This window comes from Podarcis pityusensis (assembly GCF_964106645.2).
Source record: "Podarcis pityusensis genome assembly, chromosome: 2".
In the NCBI taxonomy this organism is placed as follows: Eukaryota; Metazoa; Chordata; class Lepidosauria; order Squamata; family Lacertidae; genus Podarcis; species Podarcis pityusensis.
Window position 1 is genome coordinate 109,015,364 of NC_138029.1, and position 17,566 is coordinate 109,032,929.

At 46.4% G+C, this 17,566-nt stretch overlaps 1 protein-coding gene across 2 annotated transcripts; it reads right to left on the reverse strand.

Annotated features, from left to right (window-relative positions):
• Nucleotides 1-1,533: 1,533 nt before the first annotated feature.
• Nucleotides 1,534-16,125, reverse strand: LOC308469751 (L-amino-acid oxidase-like). Of its 2 annotated transcripts, none has more exons than XM_080992656.1 (7): nt 16,074-16,125; nt 10,841-11,064; nt 9,336-9,442; nt 8,278-8,479; nt 6,521-6,574; nt 5,361-5,497; nt 1,534-3,269 (listed from the first exon to the last, which is right to left on the reverse strand). In XM_080992656.1, exons 2-7 carry the CDS (start codon nt 10,991-10,993, stop codon nt 2,504-2,506), a joined length of 1,419 nt encoding a protein of 472 aa, XP_080848782.1. In that variant the 5' UTR covers nt 10,994-11,064; nt 16,074-16,125; the 3' UTR covers nt 1,534-2,503. The 2 variants fall into 2 exon arrangements, with proteins under 2 accessions (XP_080848782.1, XP_080848781.1); XM_080992655.1 differs by lacking the exon at nt 16,074-16,125 and adding an exon at nt 13,461-13,475.
• Nucleotides 16,126-17,566: the final 1,441 nt, after the last annotated feature.

Genomic DNA, 17,566 nt, shown 5'->3' on the forward strand with positions numbered 1-17,566 from the left:
TGAAAATTCAACAGTAATTTTAGTGTGACTCTCTGCACATTTTGCTTTGTCTATACATTTTTGCCAAGCAGTTTCCCCTAATAGATGCACATTAGCATTCTATTTTCGTTAATACAGTGGAACCTCAGTTTTTGAGCATCTCAGAAGTCGAACGTTTCAGCTTTCGAATGCTGAAAACCCAGAAGTAACTGCTTCGGTTTTCGAACAATTTTCAGAGCCGAACATGCCACGTGGCTTCCGTTTTGAGTTTCCCTATTGTATTAAGGCTTCCGCTTTCAGTTTTCAGTTTTCAAATGTTTCGGAAGTTGAACAGTCTTCAGGAATGGATTACGGTCAAAAACCGAGGTTCCACTGTACCTCAGAATATTTGTACACATACATAGCTGGAGAACTGCATTGCATGGCAAGTCCCCTCCCCCATGTGAAATGAAGACACTGGACACGTTATTTAAGGTTAATGGGCATAAAAAGGCCACAACTTTATTGATTACAGAATTGAAAGGTATTGGCCTTAGGCATTGGCTCCTATCGACTACCCGGCATGGAGACCGGGAAGGGCTATCCACAAGCTGTGGGAGTCCTGTTGAAGTACGCCAACTAGGATCCCACGGGTGTCACCGCTCGGGGGCGTGCCGGAGGCCCTTACCTCCCTAGGTTTCGGACAAGGCAACGCCCCCTGGAGTCCTCTACCGCACTACCCTTTTCCTTGGGGAAGGTGATGGCGCTTCCTCCCCCCCCATTCATTTGCATAACAATAACCCCTGCCAATGCCTAACCGCCAATACCGCGGAAGTTGTGACGTTTGCTACGAGGTAGGCGAAAAAACCAAAAGGCTAAAAGTGCGCCAAGTTGGAAAAATTCCTACCAGGCCCCATGCGGCGACCAACCAGAGTCCATAGCAAGGTCATAGCTAGCTAAGCCTAAGGGAGAGTGGGATGGGGAAACCGCTCAGCTGGAAAGGGGAAAGAGGGCGGTCCCCGGGCGTGCCTGGCCTTAAGTAGGCTAGGCCACGCCTCCCCAGCCCGCCGATTGGCGGGCCGGGTCGAAGACACGCCCGGGGATTCCCTGGATCTCGCGGGGCCCCGTGTGTGTGGGAAGGAGTAGCCCGCAATCCCCTCTCCTCCCGAGCTCGGAAATGGCTTTGCAAAATTCCAAATTTCAAAGGAAAGCTATGTTTCGGCCCCCATATTCTTTTGGAACGTGTGGATTATGAGGGCTCATCTTCAAATGTGAACTTAATTGATTTCATCCACTAGCCAAACATAGGCTCTTCGTTTTTTCTCCTTCTCTCCGAACAAGCCAGGAGCTGTACCCAAGGGTTGTTCTTGGTTGACCTCTTGTGGTTTGTTGAGAGTGAGAGGTGATCACCAGCCTGGGCTTGGATTTATTGTTAAGGCAAGGCATGATGGCTTGACTCCAGGGAGCATACTATAGCAGGAGCATGAGAGGAGCAAAGCATCCATGATCTGGGCAGCTTTGCACAAATCATAGTTAGACGTAACTATGGCTTGAAATGATGTGTGAATGCGTCAATGACTTCTGAGCAGCGTTTATTTCATTTAAGACCATTAGCCTGGCAGCCAGAAAATGCAAACAGATTGTGCCTTGCAATGCAGTTAAAAAATATGATTTGTCCTATTCAATATGAATCTTCTTTAATATTGTGCATCACTTAAAAAACAACAATACCATAAATTGATTGAGGAGGGGGAGTGGATGAATAATCATAGAGTTGGAAGGGACCCTGAGGGTCATCTAGTCCAACCCCCTGCAATGCAGGAATCAAATAAGGAAATTATTTTTGCTCCATCACATCATCCACTGCCACAAACACACAGCAGGTTGAGAGAAAATCCCTTTGTTTGTTTGTTTGTTTGTTTGTTTGTTTGTTTATCTGATTAGTTGTTTGTCATCCAAAGGGTCTCCAAACGACTTCCATTGAAAAGAAAATATGCATACAGTGGTACCTCGGGTTACATACGCTTCAGGTTACAGACTCCGCTAACCCAGAAATAGTGCTTCAGGTTAAGAACTTTGCTTCAGGATGAGAACAGAAATCGGGTTCCGGCGGCATGGCGGCAGCAGGAGGCCCCATTAGCTAAAGTGGTGCTTCAGGTTAAGAACAGTTTCAGGTTAAGTACGGACCTCCGGAACAAATTAAGTACTTAACGTGAGGTACCACTGTATATACATTATGCCATAGAAAGGGGGAGGGAATCAGATAACACATCAATATGCCATACAACATATTGGGAAGACAAAATCAAAACACCCTCCAAAAAGGAATAATAGAAAACGTTAGCTGGTTGGCATCCGTCTGCCTCGGGAGACAATGGCGGAACACGCCTTTGCAGTTGAATTCAAACAGTTGAAAGGTTACAGTGCCTGTCAAAGAAAACTGGCAGTACGCAAATAATCATCAGCTAGGATCAAGTAACTGGTCTTTCCTTTTCACGAAGGATAAACATCACCAATGTCTGTTTTGCAGCTCCTACAACACAGATCAGGCACTGAGATGAATCCCACTTGCTGCCCTTATAGCAGTCTTCATGGCTGAGTCGATCCAAGCGTGCGGGTGGGTTGTGTACTCTCCGGCGAAGTACACTCTCCCTTCATTCTGTTTCAAAGCCTCGAAAAGCTGGGTGAACTGGTATGGAGTGGGTTGAGCAAAGGCCCCCATGGAAAACTTGTCTAGGGCCCACTTCTGTACAACGTGCCGGTTGCAGACGGATCTGAGGTAAGACTTGGAGACGTTGTGGATTTCCGACAGGTCATCCATCACCACGTCAACGCACTTTTCCTCGCTGAGGGGAACGAAGAAGTCGGCGTCATCATTGAACGTGTAAGAGGCCAGGAGTACCCCGAGGCCACTAGGGAAGACATGGTTCGGGTAATAGATCATTCGGGATGGGCGGTCCGTGATCGACTTCCCACCTCGGATCCCGTCTTTCTCCCAAAACCTGTCTGTGCAGGCCAAGGCGATTTTGGTAGAGCTTGCGTAATGAAAAGAACGCAGAGCGCGAGCCTTGGGGTGGGAAAGAAGAGGCTGGTATTTGATGAGCCGAGCGGCTTTCGCCGTCGCCGTGACGATGACGTAGTCGGCGGTCAGACTCGTCAAGGTTCCTTTGCCCCGCTTGCGGTAAAACACCCTCACTTTCTTGCCGGTGCTAAGTATTTTCTCGACGCTGCAGCTTAGACGGATTGTCCCGGGCATTTCCCGGGAGAAGCCGTTGGGGAGCTGGTCAAATCCTCCTGTGATTTCCTCAAAACTTGGGGAGGTAGAAGGAGGAAACAGGAGCAGAAAAAGAAAGGAAAGGAAAAGACATTGAACAGGGTGAGCAACCCAAGCAAAATATGCTCCCTGCAACATTTCCCAAGAGCAAAATGGCATATTATTATTCTCTGGTTCCTACAGTTACTAAGGCATATAATGATGGTATCCAGAGCAGCACAGCCATCACATTTCACTGCTGATTTTCCCCTCGCTGTGCCGCTTCTTATCTTTATGTGTTTCTCTGGCCCTCCTTTGTGACACCTCCAGCCTTTTTACCTCAAGTTGCAATGGTTGGCCCAGTAAGGGGTACACGGTAGACCAAAAGGCAACCTATTCTTCCCTTCCTCCCTGATTCCTTCTCATTTAGTAACTACTTGTTGAGAAAGCAGCTTATTTCATCTCAGGTTTTACTTCCTTCCTGCTTCTTTTCCAGGTTGAGTTAGCATGTCCTAGAGTTAACTTCTTGGCTCCATCTTGGCTCCATGTAAAGCCTAAGAATGACTTTGTTCGCCATGAGTAATAACCTTAAGTTTTCGTTATACTTTCTGGCTACTTCTTTCTGCACACCCCTGCAGTACAGTGGTACCTCGGGTTAAGAACTTAATTTGTTCCAGAGGTCCGTTCTTAACTTGAAACTGTTCTTAACCTGAAGCACCACTTTAGCTAACGGGTTCTCCTGCTGCCGCCGCCACACGATTTCTGTTCTCATCCTGAGATCAAGTTCTTAACCCAAGGTACTATTTCAGGGTTAGCGGAGTCTGTAACCTGAAGCGTATGTAACCCGAGGTACCACTGTATATATTTACCAAACTTCCAACAGGACCAAGACATTTTGCCACCTGAGGCAAAGGGCAAGACGTTGCCCCTCCAATGCTATTCCAAGATCGTGTCTACTACCATTCTGTGCTTGGAAGCTGACTGAACTGGCAGTGGACCAACCCCTACACCTGAAGGAAGCAAACTGGCTTAGAAGCCATAGTGCAGTCTGTGTGACATGCACAACTCTGTCCTCCAACAGCTTGCATCTGCCACCTAAGGCAGCCACCTCACTTTGCCTAGCAATAGGGCCGGCGGTACAGTGGTACCTCGGTTTTCGAACGTCTCCGTTGGTCAACATTTCAGTTTTCGAAGGCTGTGAACCCGGAAGTAAATGCTTCTGTTTTTGAACACTTTTCAGATGGAGAACATGCCACAGGGCTTCCGTATTGAGTTTTCTGTATTGAGGCTTTCGTATTGAGTTTTCGGTTTTCAAAAGTTTCAGAACTTGAATGGTCTTCCGGAATGGATTATGTTCGAAAACCAAGTTACCACTGTAGTGGCACCTGCCCTGTGGAACGCCCTCCCATCAGATGTCAAGGAAATAAACAACTATCTGACTTTTAGAAGACATCTGAAGGCAGCCCTGTTTAGGGAAGTTTTTAACGTTTGATTTTTTTATTTTTTTTGGCTTTATTATTATTAATAATATTCTGTTGGGAGCCACCCAGAGTGGATGGGGAAACCCAGCCAGATGGGCAGGATATAAATAAATAAATAAATAAATAAATGATAATAATAATCTACAGATCTTCTTCCAAATGCATATATTAGGAGAAAAGCGCAGTTAAATTTTCACAAGGACTTAATAAATAAATAAATCTGCAAACTGAAGTGGAGATGTGGACAACCAAATTTATAATATAATAATAATTTATTCTTTGTACCCCACCCATCCAACTGGGTTGCCCCAGCCCCTCTGGGCGGCTTTCGGCATATATGAAAACATAATAGAACATTAAGCCTTTAAAATCTTCCTTTTACAGAGCTGCCTTCAGATGCTATATAAGTACTCATCTCCTTAACCTCTGAGGGGAGGGAATTCCACAGGGAGGATGCCACTACCGAGAAGGCCCCCCTGCCTGATTCCCTGTAACCTCACTTCTCACAGTGAGGGAACCACCAGAAGGCCCTCGGAGCTGGACCTCAGTGTCCGGGCTGAACGATGAAGGTGGAGACGCTCCTTCAGGTTGGAATAACGAGAAACCAAAACTCCATCCAACTCAGTTACAGTATTAATGAAGCTGATACAATATCCCCTCCCCTTTACCTGTCATCGTCATAGAAGGTCACATAGTCCATAGCAGAATCAATAAATGAAGTGTAGAAGCCACCTTCTTCGTTCAAGAGGTCACCAATCATATCTACTGCTCCCTTGCTCAGATTTCCTTCTTTAATTAAATATCCCTGTTTGGAGGAAATGGGGGGGATTAGCTAGAGAAAGGCTAGTTAAAAGTACACATGCTTCCTTATTTGAGCTAGACAGTCTTACCTTGGGTAACAGCCACTTCAGGTTGCGTTTTTTTGGGTTGCGGACTACCAAAATCTGGAAGTACCGGAATGGGTTACTTCCGGGTTTCAGCAGTCACGCATGCGCAGAAGCACTAAATCACGCTTTGCGCATGCGCAGAAGCGCCGAATCGCAACCCGCGCGTGCGCAGACACGCAAAGGCAGGTTGCAAACACTGCGGGTTGCGAACGTGCATCCTGCATGGATCACGTTCGCAACCTGAGCGTCCACTGTAGCTAATTTATCGGCAAACATAGTCCAACAGCATGGTCACAGATTCCCCATTCCTGTTTTGTCTTCTGCATCCAATTTTCCAACCAACCAAAGATTCTAGGGGCCTAATGATAATTTTAGCAAACAGAATGGCTGTACAGTGGTACCTCAGGTTACATACGCTTCAGGTTACAGACTCCGCTAACCCAGAAATATTACTTCGGGTTAAGAACTTTGCTTCAGGATGAGAACAGAAATCGTGCTCTGGCGGCACGGCGGCAGCAGGAGGCCCCCATTAGCTAAAGTGGTGCTTCAGGTTAAGAACAGTTTCAGGTTAAGTACGGACTTCCAGAACGAATTAACCCGAGGTACCACTGTATTTTCACTGTTAGTGCAAATGCACAGGCTGTCAGAGCCTGCCCATGTTCACTAACGTGCTAAGAGGATAGCTCCATTGATTTAGTGTGGCGCGCATGTACCTGAACGTGCTGCCAGGTGGCCCACTTTACATAGGACAGTCTTTGGTTCAAAAGGCTGTTTAGTTCAAGTTCTGTTTAACGTTAATGAACCATTAAGACAGAGAACAAGCAGGCGAAGTTCAGCCATCAACCGTTCGCACTGGTAATTCATACAAAAGTTTTATACAAGGGCGACAATTCATATCAAAGTAAAAATACTGCAGACAAGCAAAGGCCCACTTTGCCTACCTTGACGGAATATGAGTCGTATTTTTCCTTCAAAATCGTGCAGTTTTTTGTTACCTGCATGGTAAACATAAATATTGTTACTGGATCAGAAATGCCCATTTGAAACCTTCCTCACCACCCTTAAAGCATTCATTCAGTGTTCAGTTAAGAAAAAACACTCTGGTCACATTTGAAGATTTATTAAGTGATTCTTATGTTAACTGATATGCTCTGACGATATTATATTAACAGTAATGGCCCACAACTGTGCATTGAGTTTCAAATGCCCAAAGGGAGTTTGGGACTTGTGTTTTTTCTGAACAGCAGCAGCTCCTTTCTACCACTGCCATGTTGTTTTGAAACAAACAGGACTTCAGGGCAAGGCTTGGGAAGTGGGCTATGTTTGCAGTCATGTGCACTGCAAGTTCCCAGCCTGGAAGTAATAATATCTACATGGGGAATTATGGGAGTTGTCTTATGTGCGATGTGGAGGGCATGTGTTGCTTTATTTGTTTGTTTGTTTTAAGCCCTTCATCATAAAGCCTTGACAATTAAAAGTCACCACCCTCGTCAAAAGACGCAAGGCTTGCGCAACAACGGGTGAGCAAAAGGAATCCACACAACAGAGGAACACAGCGCAAAACCGACAAAGAAGCTTTGCGAAAAGCGTGAAGAGAAAAGAAAGAAAAGATGGGAAGAGCAGACTAGAAAGCAACTCCAGAAATCATCCATAGTCTGACGTGCCTTTGCTAATAAAGGTAAAGGTAAAGGGACCCCTGACCATTAGGTCCAGTCGTGGCCGACTCTGGGGTTGCGGCGCTCATCTCGCTTTACTGGCCGAGAGAGCCGGCGTACAGCTTCCGGGTCATGTGGCCAGCATGAGTAAGCCGCTTCTGGCGAACCAGAGCAGCGCACAGAAACACCGTTTACCTTCCCGCAGGAGCGGTACCTATTTATCTACTTGCACTTTGACGTGCTTTCGAACTGCTAGGTTGGCAGGAGCAGGGACTGAGGAACTGGAACTCACCCCATCGTGGGGATTCAAACTGCCAACCTTCTGATTGGCAAGTCCTAGGCTCTGTGGTTTAACCCACAGCGCCACCCGCGTCCCTCAGCACCACCCGGGTCCCTGCCTTTGCCAATAGAAAGGCCTTAATTTGCCCCCCCCCCCAAAGCTTGTATGGTCACAGCCAGGCCAGCCAGCCTCCCTGTGAAGGGCATTCCCTCCCCCCAATAAAAAATTGGAGCACCACCATGGGAAGGCCTTTGTAGAAGCATAGTGTGTATCTGCTAAAGGGAGTAACCAGTTCCACTGCCGAACTGAATACCTGCTGCAGGTAATCACAAGCAGGGAGAGGCAGCATCAGTCAGCAGGGCAGCGTGGCAGTGGTTACCTGGCTTCCCAATGTTGGGAGGGCCAAAGTGTTGTTGAACGAACTCCTTATAGTTTGGGTGCAGTGGGGTGCATTGGCTCTGTCCTGGACCCCACCGATCTTGCCCTTCTCCCTCTTTGTAACCAGCAGCAGTGCTTGGCATTGGGAAGCTGGGCGAGCGATGCCCGTCTGCTGACCACTACTTGGGAAAATGGCTGCTGAACGCAGGCCCTGCTGCTGGATTCGCCTAGGCATCTGGTTGGCTAGAAACAGGATGCTAGACTGGGCGGACCTTTATAGTCCTATGTGATCGGAAGAGGGTACTTGAAGCCAGGCCTTACCAGAGGACCTTAAGATGCAGGCAAGCTGGTTCATGAACACACAGCCTATTTACAAAACACCTACCTGATCCAGTGCCTCGTGGAAGAGTTTAGAGGCAGATTTCCCCCTCTCATTGGGAGCTACTTCATATCCAAACAGCTCGGCGTTTTCCTCCACCGCAGACACTTTTTCCTTTCTATTTCTAATGAAGTACCAGGCATTCTTATCCGTCTGAACAAATGGGTTTAACGTGAGGTTGAATTTCTTAATATATTCACGAACAATTCTGTGGAGGAAAGGAGTAAGAAAGGCCTTTTTTAAAAAGTATATGTGTAAAATAATATAACAGGACATGATACTTTCATATTCAGGGATGTTAGCAAGGCTGCGAAGCATTCATTACACACCCACAGATCAGAAGGGAGGATAATGCCAGATAGGAACAAAAGGCTGAACATATTTTGTTATGGCCAAGAATGCAGCAGGTCTTGTAGGGTCACTTCCTGTCAGGGAACTGCCATCAGCTCAGGGGCGAGAGGGGAAAGGGCGGACGGATTACAGAGAGCCCCCAAAGATCGTGGGAAGCAGCACTTCCTCAGCGAAGGAAGGAAGCCACGCCTCTAGTGGGGAGGAGATGCAGGGCTCGGAGGAGGCAAGGCGGTGCCAGGACACCTTGCCTGAGCAAAGCGGGGAGGAGGGAGGTTCCCCGTTACCCAAGCCTTCCTTGCGCAGTAGGCTTTCGCGCAGAGAGGGGAGGCTTAGGCTGGGGGTCAAGAGACTACTCTGCTGGGGAAGATTTAAGGACCGCCCACTCTCAGATTCTGCCAGTGAATCAGCAAGACATGGAATAGAGGCGCTCTGCATTGTAAAGGTTTTAAGCACCAATAATAAAGCTTTAGAACAGACCAGTCAGGCATCTTGCCTGATTGCTCCCGAGCAACCACCCGATACCCTTAACACTTCCCCTTCCCAAGTCTGCTCTCTAGGCAGACGCCTACTCAAAACTAAAAAAACACAGCAACTGCTAATTCCAGGAAATGGGAAGGAGGGTACATCCAAGATAAAATGAAGTACTTCATCCGCAGATGTTTCTAAAACAGGATGAGTTTTGTGCATGATGGGCAACAAGCTTTTTGCCTTACTTCTGTGCCTTGGGCAGACGCATCGGTCCCATATCCATGTACCAGTCTTTCTCACGATAGGTCTTTATCCGACCCCCAATGCGGTCACTGGCTTCCAGAATCTGAACCTAGGAACAAATGCATTGTCGCTGTTTATGCTTCACTTCCTTACCGATTGCTGCTCCAGAAACAAACAAGCACACAGTAGTGGACCTACATTTTGGGGATCCCGAAGCGTGGACTGTCATGGGGGCCCCTTCACAACCAGAAACAAGGTTGGGGCAACCACTTTCTTCAGTGGGGTTGTTCCACGACAGATCACCACAGCTTTATAAGATTTGTGCTACAGACTCCCGAACTTTGGGATTGTTAAAATACATACAACAAAAATAATGAATTTGAGTTGTCCGACTCAAATGGGGTCTAGTAGACCCAAAAGGGATGCAGGTAGTGTAGTGCTGTGGTCTAAACCACTGCGCTTCTTGGGCTTTCCAATCAGAAGGTCAGCAGTTTGAATCCGCACAACGGAGGGAGCTCCTGCTGCTTTGTCCCAGCTCCTGCCAAATTAGCAGTTCAAAAGCACACCACTGCAAGTAGATAAATAGGTACTGCTGTGGCGGGAAGATAAACTATGTTTCCGTGCACTCTGGTTTCCATCACGGTATCCCGTTGCACCGGAAGTAGTTTAATCCTGCTGGGCACGTGACATGGAAAGCTGTCTGTGGACAAACGCCGGCTCCCTCGGCCTGAAAGCAAGATGAGCGCTGCACCCCATAGTCATCTTTGACTGGACCTAACCATCCAGGGGTCCTTTACCTTTTTACCTAGATGACCCCCAAAAATTAAGCAACGTGGACTAAAGTCACATCTGGGACCCCTCTGAGATTAAGAGCCCCGAAGCTTAAGTTTCATTAGTTTCATAGTAGATTGGCCCCTGCAAGCATGGATGTGAAAAACATAACTATGCACATAGGAGGTGCAATAGCTTCATTACATGGGGCAAAATGCGCAGGCAGGAACTCTCAAGTTCAGACCTTGGCACCTACAATTAAGGGTCTCAAATGGCAGGTGAAAGAGCCCATGTTCTGCAGAACCACTCATTTTAGACCCACCCCCCTTCTTCCTCCTTTTTGTCAAGATTAAAGACCTGTGTTTCTCAGATTGCAGATCTCACTTTATTGGCCGAGGGAGCTTCCGGATCATGTGGCCAGCATGACTAAGCCGTTTCTGGAGAACCAGAGCAGCACACGGAAACGCCGTTTACCTTCCCGCCGGAGCAGTGCTTATTTATCTACTTGCACTTTGACGTGCTTTCAAACTGCTAGGTTGGCAGGAGCAGGGACCGAGCAACGGGAGCTCACCCCGTCATGGGGATTCGAACCTCCGACCTTCTGATTGGCAAGTCCTAGGCTCAGTGGTTTAACCCACAGCGCCACCCGCGCTCCTATGCATGGCTACTAAGAAGTAAATCCACTTGACCCCAAGGAAAGTGCACACAGGATAGCAGCCTTTATTAGTACAATTACCTGATGTCCCGCATCTTTCAGTAATTTGGCAGCAGTGAGCCCGCTTATTCCTGCTCCAACAATCACAATGGTCTTTGGATTTGAAGCCTTTCCCAGCCCATTTCTGGCAACATTTAACAGCTCCTCATAGTTGGGATCCTCAAAACACTTCATCCATTCCTCGTGGTCCTCAGCGTGATTTGGGGAAACCAAGGCTATCACGAGCAGCAGGAACGGGAAAAGTGCTAGAAAACAAGAAATGATTGAGCAGGAACTATATATAAAAATGGAGAGTGAATTCATAAATGACATCTGACGCCCTTTTAAAATGTGTTGTTTAAATTGGGTTGTTTTTATTTTTGTTTTTAATATGTATTTTGTGTTTTTATATTGTGAATTTATGTTGTGAACCTACCTGAAACCTGTGAGCAGTGCTTTTTTTCTGGGGGTGCGCATACCCCTAAACATTTTGTGAATCTTTGTACTTTTGTCCATTTACTGTATTTATTTTTCCCAATTTGAACTATAAAATGGTGATTTTCTTGAGTCAAAAATGAGAGTACCTACCCCTAAACATTTTTTTTTTAGAAAAAAAGCACTGCCTGTGAGTATAGGGCAGTATACAGATAAATAATAATAATAATAATGCATGAAAAATGCAAATTTTGGTTGATTTGTTTGAGTCAAGCATTTTGGCACCTTCCAATTTTGAATTCTCTAGAAATCACTGAAATAACCACTTAGTCCTTGACCCCCAACTGGGTGGGCACCTGGTGCCTATTTTCTTTTTAATTGTCTATGTTACAAATGGGGCCAGAGAAATATTACTGTAGTCTCTTCTCACAACAGAATCAAATGTACTAACTGCAGGACTTTTTTTCAACCGGAACTCAGTTCCGGCACCTCTCAGGTGGGTGCCATTGCAATTATAAGAGAACAAGGGTTCAGAGTGAGTTCCAGCACCTCTTTTTCTAGAAAAATAGCACTGATTAACTGTATAGCTGCCCTTGGCCAAAATTAAGACACAGCACTAGATATTGCCTCCCAATTGTTCTTCTTCCCTTTACTGCAGCTGCTACCCTGTGCCAAAGCTCCAAGTCTCCTCCGAACTTCCCTGTCTCCCTGCCTGCTTTGACCTATAGCCCTCCCATGTCAGAAAGCATTCCTTTTCACAAAGATGATGAAGAAAGGCATTAAAAAGATGAAGACAAAGGCATCGTTACAATTAAGACAACAGTTACCATATTTTTTCCTCTATAAGATGCACTTTTTCCCTCCTAAAAAGTAAGGGGAAATGTGTGTGCGTCTTATGGAATGAATGCAGGCTGTGCAGCTATCCCAGGAGTCGGAACAGCAAGAGGAATCGCTGCGCAGTGCTCCCTCTTGCCGTTCTAGCTTCTGGCTTAGCCCCTCAGTCCCTTCCCCCACCTCCCGGAAAAGCCCCCAAGAGCATGTCAGTGACGGGCTGCCCTTCTCCCTCCTCGGGGAAAAGCCCCCAAGAACCACACACACGCTCCACACGGCTCATAAAAGGGATGCATACAGGCTCTGCTCAGCGCTCCCTTTAAAGAATATTTTTTTCCTTGCATTCCCCCTCTAAATACTAGGTGTTTCTTATGGTCGGGTGCGTCTTATGGAGCGAAAAATACGGTACAAAAAAATGAATTCAAAGAAGAATTTTGTAAGCAAGGGATCAAGGAAGAGACGGTGGATCTATCTCCTTGTCCTTCTCACATCGGACATCAGATACCAGCCTTGGTGCCCAACCAACACTGCTGGACTCCAACACCCATCATCCCCCACCAGCATGGCCAATGCTCAGTTGTAGTCCAACAATATCTAGAGGGCACCAGATTGGAAAAGGATGTCGTATACCTTAATCATCCCCAATAGAGGTTTGTCCAAGGTTTCCATAAGGGATAGTCAACATATGGCTCTAGCCAGCTGACACTGTTGCTATGACGTTACTACAGTAACAGCAACAGAAGGTAGGTAGCCGTGTTGGTCTGACGCAGTCGAAATATATAAAAAATAAAAAAAATGTCCAGTAGCACCTTAGAGACGAACTAAGTTTGTTCTTGGCATATGAAAAGCAATTGTAATGAACAGATTACCCTAGTAGGACTGCAATAAGTTCTGTAAGAAGGACTATTTGAAATATTGCAAGAAAGACTATGAAGAGAATTATTAGTTAGTGATAATTAAAAGTAATAGAGAAATTAAGAAATGCTGAACAAGTGATACAGAACGGAAAATCTTCAGAGGTTGTTGACGGAAGTCTAAAATATTGTATAAGATTAAAAGTTATGTTAAACGATTGTTGGAAATGATACGTTTAAAAAAACCTAATAAAAATGTATTTTTTAAAAAAATTGTTCTTGGTATAAGCTTTTGTGTATATGAAACCTCGTACCCAGAACAAACTTAGTTGGTCTCTAAGCTGCTACTGGACATTTTTTTTATTTTTTATATAAAAATATATATATATAAAAAACAGAAGAGGAGGAGGAGGAGGAAGAAGAAGAAGGAGAAGACCTTATAAAGTTAAAAACAGATCAGAATTATAAAGAGCATAGCCATAACTTGATGTCCCAGAGGACACTTGCATCCTAAAATTTCTATGAGAAAATGAAAGACTTACAGAATTGGTCCATGTTCTGATAGGCAGTGTAAGGATGGCAAGTGAATGCTCTTATTTTATAGCCAGAATGTGGCAGGCTATGAGCCAATAGTGATTCAGAAACCTCTTTGGTGACCAACCTCTCAAAGGGCAATTCCCAAACACACCTATCTGGTAAAGGTCACCTGAAGCTCAGTACACGTAACCGAGATGGATGGCACAATATAGTTGCATATCTTCTAAGAAAGTACCTTTAAAAAACACCTTAGGGTGCGGGAAAGACACACAAAGCTTGATCTGGAATGCTTAAAAGTGAGGCCAAGAAGATCTCACCTTTTGCCCAATGGGTTTTATAGGATATCCTGTAAGATTTTTAAGGGTCTAATAAAACTTGAATGGGTGGGAAGCAAGGAAAGCAATGACCTCAGTGTGATATAGTCAATCTTTCTAAAAATACAGGAAGGCAAATGTCAGAGATTACAGCATAATTTGCTCCGTGGCAGCTATCAAGCAACCCTGATATTTACTGACTGATTAGAAGACATTAGGTCAGATTAGATTGGACTCAGGTCAGGTTATAAAATATTTTACACACACACACTAAGACGTCCCCATTTCCCGGGGACAGTCCCCAGATTTACAAATCAGTCCCCTGACAAAATCCATCTATTTAGCAAGAAGTTGAAAAGTGTCCCCGGATTCATTGAGCAAAATCTGGTAACCTTAACACACACACACAATGAAATATATTAAATTAAAATATCCTACAGTGAAGACAAGGAGCAGTGTTGGATGGTAATAAACCAAGATAGTGTTGGACTAGGACCTGGGAGACCAGGGTTCAAATCTCCACTTGGCTATGAAGCTTAATATCCGTCTTTGGGTCAGACACTGCCTCTCAGTCTAGCCTACCTTGCAGGGTTTTGTGGGGGTTAAATGAGGAGGGGGAGAACCACGTAGGCCGCCTTGAGCTCTTTGGAGAAGATGTTGAGATATAAATGCGTTAATTAAGTAAATAACCACCTAATCCAAGAGCTCCTCGCCTCTAAGGTCAAATATGGCTAAAAAGGGACCCCTGACCATTAGGTCCAGTCACAGATGACTCTGGGGTTGCGGCGCTCATCTCGCTTTACTGGCCGAGGGAGCCGGCATACAGCTTCCGGGTCATGTGGCCAGCATGACTAAGCCGCTTCTGGCGAACCAGAGCAGTGCACGGAAATGCCGTTTACCTTCCCACCGGAGCGGTACCTATTTATCTACTTGCACTGGTGTGCTTTCGAACTGCTAGGTTGGCAGGAGCAGGGACTGAGCAACGGGAGCTCACCCCGTCACGGGGATTCGAACCGCCGACCTTCTGATCGGCAAGCCCTAGGCTCTGTGGTTTAACTCCCAGCGCCACCCACACCCCAAATATGGCTGGCCCTAAGCAAATTCTTTGGCCAAGCCCAATGCAAGAAAAGTGCCGGTGGTGTCGCAAGGCTCCCAATCAGGAAGAGGAAGCAAGCGTATTTCATGGTGATTGTGCCATTGGGACTGCACCGTTGGGACTTGAGGCCCAGTGCCTCGAGGCAAACGAAACCGATAACATGGTATCCACATAAAAGGCTGCTGACGGTAAAGAAAATAGGGGCAAAGGGAGCATTTTAAGAAGCAGGACTCAGCACTTGCAAAACCCAAGAACAATAAAAAGAGCATCAACAGAAGGAAAGGGTCCTCATACTTTTTAAACAGGGGGCCAGTTCACTGTACCTCAGACACTGTTGGGGGCCGGACTATAGTTTGAAAAACATATTAATTCCTATGCACACTGCACACAGTGTCGGAGCTTCATGCTCCGGTACCAGGGTGGAGGAGAGCAGGTGGGGGCGGGGCTGGGGCGTGTCCTGGGGGCATGGTGCGCCGCCCACAGGGGCGTGGCACAGGTCCTGGGGGCATGGCACCCAGCACAGGGGGGGAGGGCAGCTGCAATGGCACCCCACCGGGATCACGCTGCCAGGGGCGATGCGCTCCGCCCGCACTCCTCTTCCTTCGCCAGTGACTGCACATATTTTATTTGTGGTGCACAAAAAGCAGGGGAAACAATTGTTGTTGTTGTTGTTTAGTCGTTAAGTCGTGTCCAACTCTTCGTGACCCCATGGACCAGAGCACGCCAGGCACTCCTGTCTTCCACTGCCTCCCGCAGTTTGGTCAAACTCATGCTGGTAGCTTCGAGAACACTGTCCAACCATCTCGTCCTCTGTCGTCCCCTTCTCCTTGTGCCCTCCATCTTTCCCAACATCAGGGTCTTTTCCAGGGAGTCTTCTCTTCTCATGAGGTGGCCAAAGTATTGGAGCCTCAGCTTCAGGATCTGTCCTTCCAGGGAGCACTCAGGGCTGATTTCCTTCAGAATGGAGAGGTTTGATCTTCTTGCAGTCCATGGGACTCTCAAGAGTCTCCTCCAGCACCAGAATTCAAAAGCAGCAATTCTTCGGCGAACAGCCTTCTTTATGGTCCAGCTCTCACTTCCATATATCACTACTGGGGAAACCATAGCTTTAACTGTACGGAACTATACGGGGAAAAAATACAATATTTAAAATTAAGAACGATTTTAATCAACATATACATATAAGTATTTCAATGGGAAGTATGGACCTGTTTTGGCTAATGAGGTGGTCAATAACAAGAGTGTCTCTGAGAAGGTGGCCCCTCCACACGGCTCCCTCCCATCTTGAGAAAGATGGAGCAGCAGTCAGATAGAAGGAGGGAGGGCAGAAACAAGAGAGATGGATAGATAAACGTGATTCTCTCTCTCTCTCTCACACACACCCCAAAGTTGATCAGCTGCTGCTGTGACCTACATAGTGCCTAAAGGAAAGAATAGGACACCAAATTGTGAACAGGTGCCACAACTACTGGCAACATTAAGTATAGACTTACTGGAATGGTTGGGCAAGGAAGATGACAAATGGACAGAGGGAAGTTGAAGGAGGCCTGTTCCTAGAACCCTGGCCCGTTCCTATAAGGAACAACCTGCTTTTCCAGGGAAAGAAACCAACACTGAATTCGCTAGTTCCTCTTAGCTGAAATTCTTGACTCCACTAGGCCATTGGAACCACAATAGCAATTTCACTCTGACACTCATTCAGCCTCTATGCATCACAAATTGCACCACTCGGGTGGTTTGCTGTGCCTTTAGGATGACGGCGTCTGTTTCCACATGGCACCCAGAAGATGGGAAAAGGCTCTTCCATGTCCTTACAAGTGTGTTTTACAAAACGAGTGGTGTCCAGCTAATACAGCGGTTCCCAAACTTTTCAATAACAAGACGAAATTCAAAACAGCAACAACTGCACATAAGAGGACATTTGAGGTGAGAGCAAAGCATGTCCTTGGTAGCATCTAACCCACACCAATCACCTTGCAGCAGCAGAAAATTGTGTCAGTCCCTCAGCCCGCTTGCGGTTGGGGAAAGTTGGGGAGTTGTCTGTTATGGCTTAGGAACACTCTGTTGAGTGGAAATAATGCAGCTGAAACACCTGAACGTTGGCAATGTGGGTTGCCATGGGAGTTGCAAAGCACGTGCACCAGTTCTTAGAAAATGTGAGCCCAGGAGCTCAGTAATGAAAGTGTTGTTGTTGTTTAGTCGTTTAGTCGTGTCCGACTCTTCGTGACGCCATGGACCAGAGCACGCCAGGCACTCCTGTCTTCCACTGCCTCCCGCAGTTTGGTCAAACTCATGTTTGTAGCTTCGAGAACAGTATCCAACCATCTCGTCCTCTGTTGTCCCCTTCTCTTTGTGCCCTCAATCTTTCCCAACATCAGGGTCTTTTCCAGGGAGTCTTCTCTTCTCATGAGGTGGCGAAAGTATTAGAGCCTCAGCTTCACGATCTGTCCTTCCAGTGAGCACTCAGGGCTGATTTCCTTCAGAATGGATCGGTTTGATCTTCTTGCAGTCCATGGGACTCTCAAGAGTCTCCTCCAACACCATAATTCAAAAGCATCAATTATTCGGCAATCAGCCTTCTTTATGGTCCAGCTGTCACTTCCATACATCACAACTGGGAAAACCATAGCTTTAACTATACGGACCTTTGTTGGCAAGGTGATAGACATCTCCATACTCACTTTCAGCGTAAGAGATCTAG

Coding starts and splice junctions, on each gene's coding strand:
- LOC308469751 (XM_080992655.1), bottom strand. Junction 9,443..10,840: donor TGAAAGATGCGGGACATCAG/GTAATTGTACTA, acceptor ATTTGTTCCTAG/GTTCAGATTCTGGAAGCCAG. Junction 6,575..8,277: donor TCCACGAGGCACTGGATCAG/GTAGGTGTTTTG, acceptor TTTACCATGCAG/GTAACAAAAAACTGCACGAT.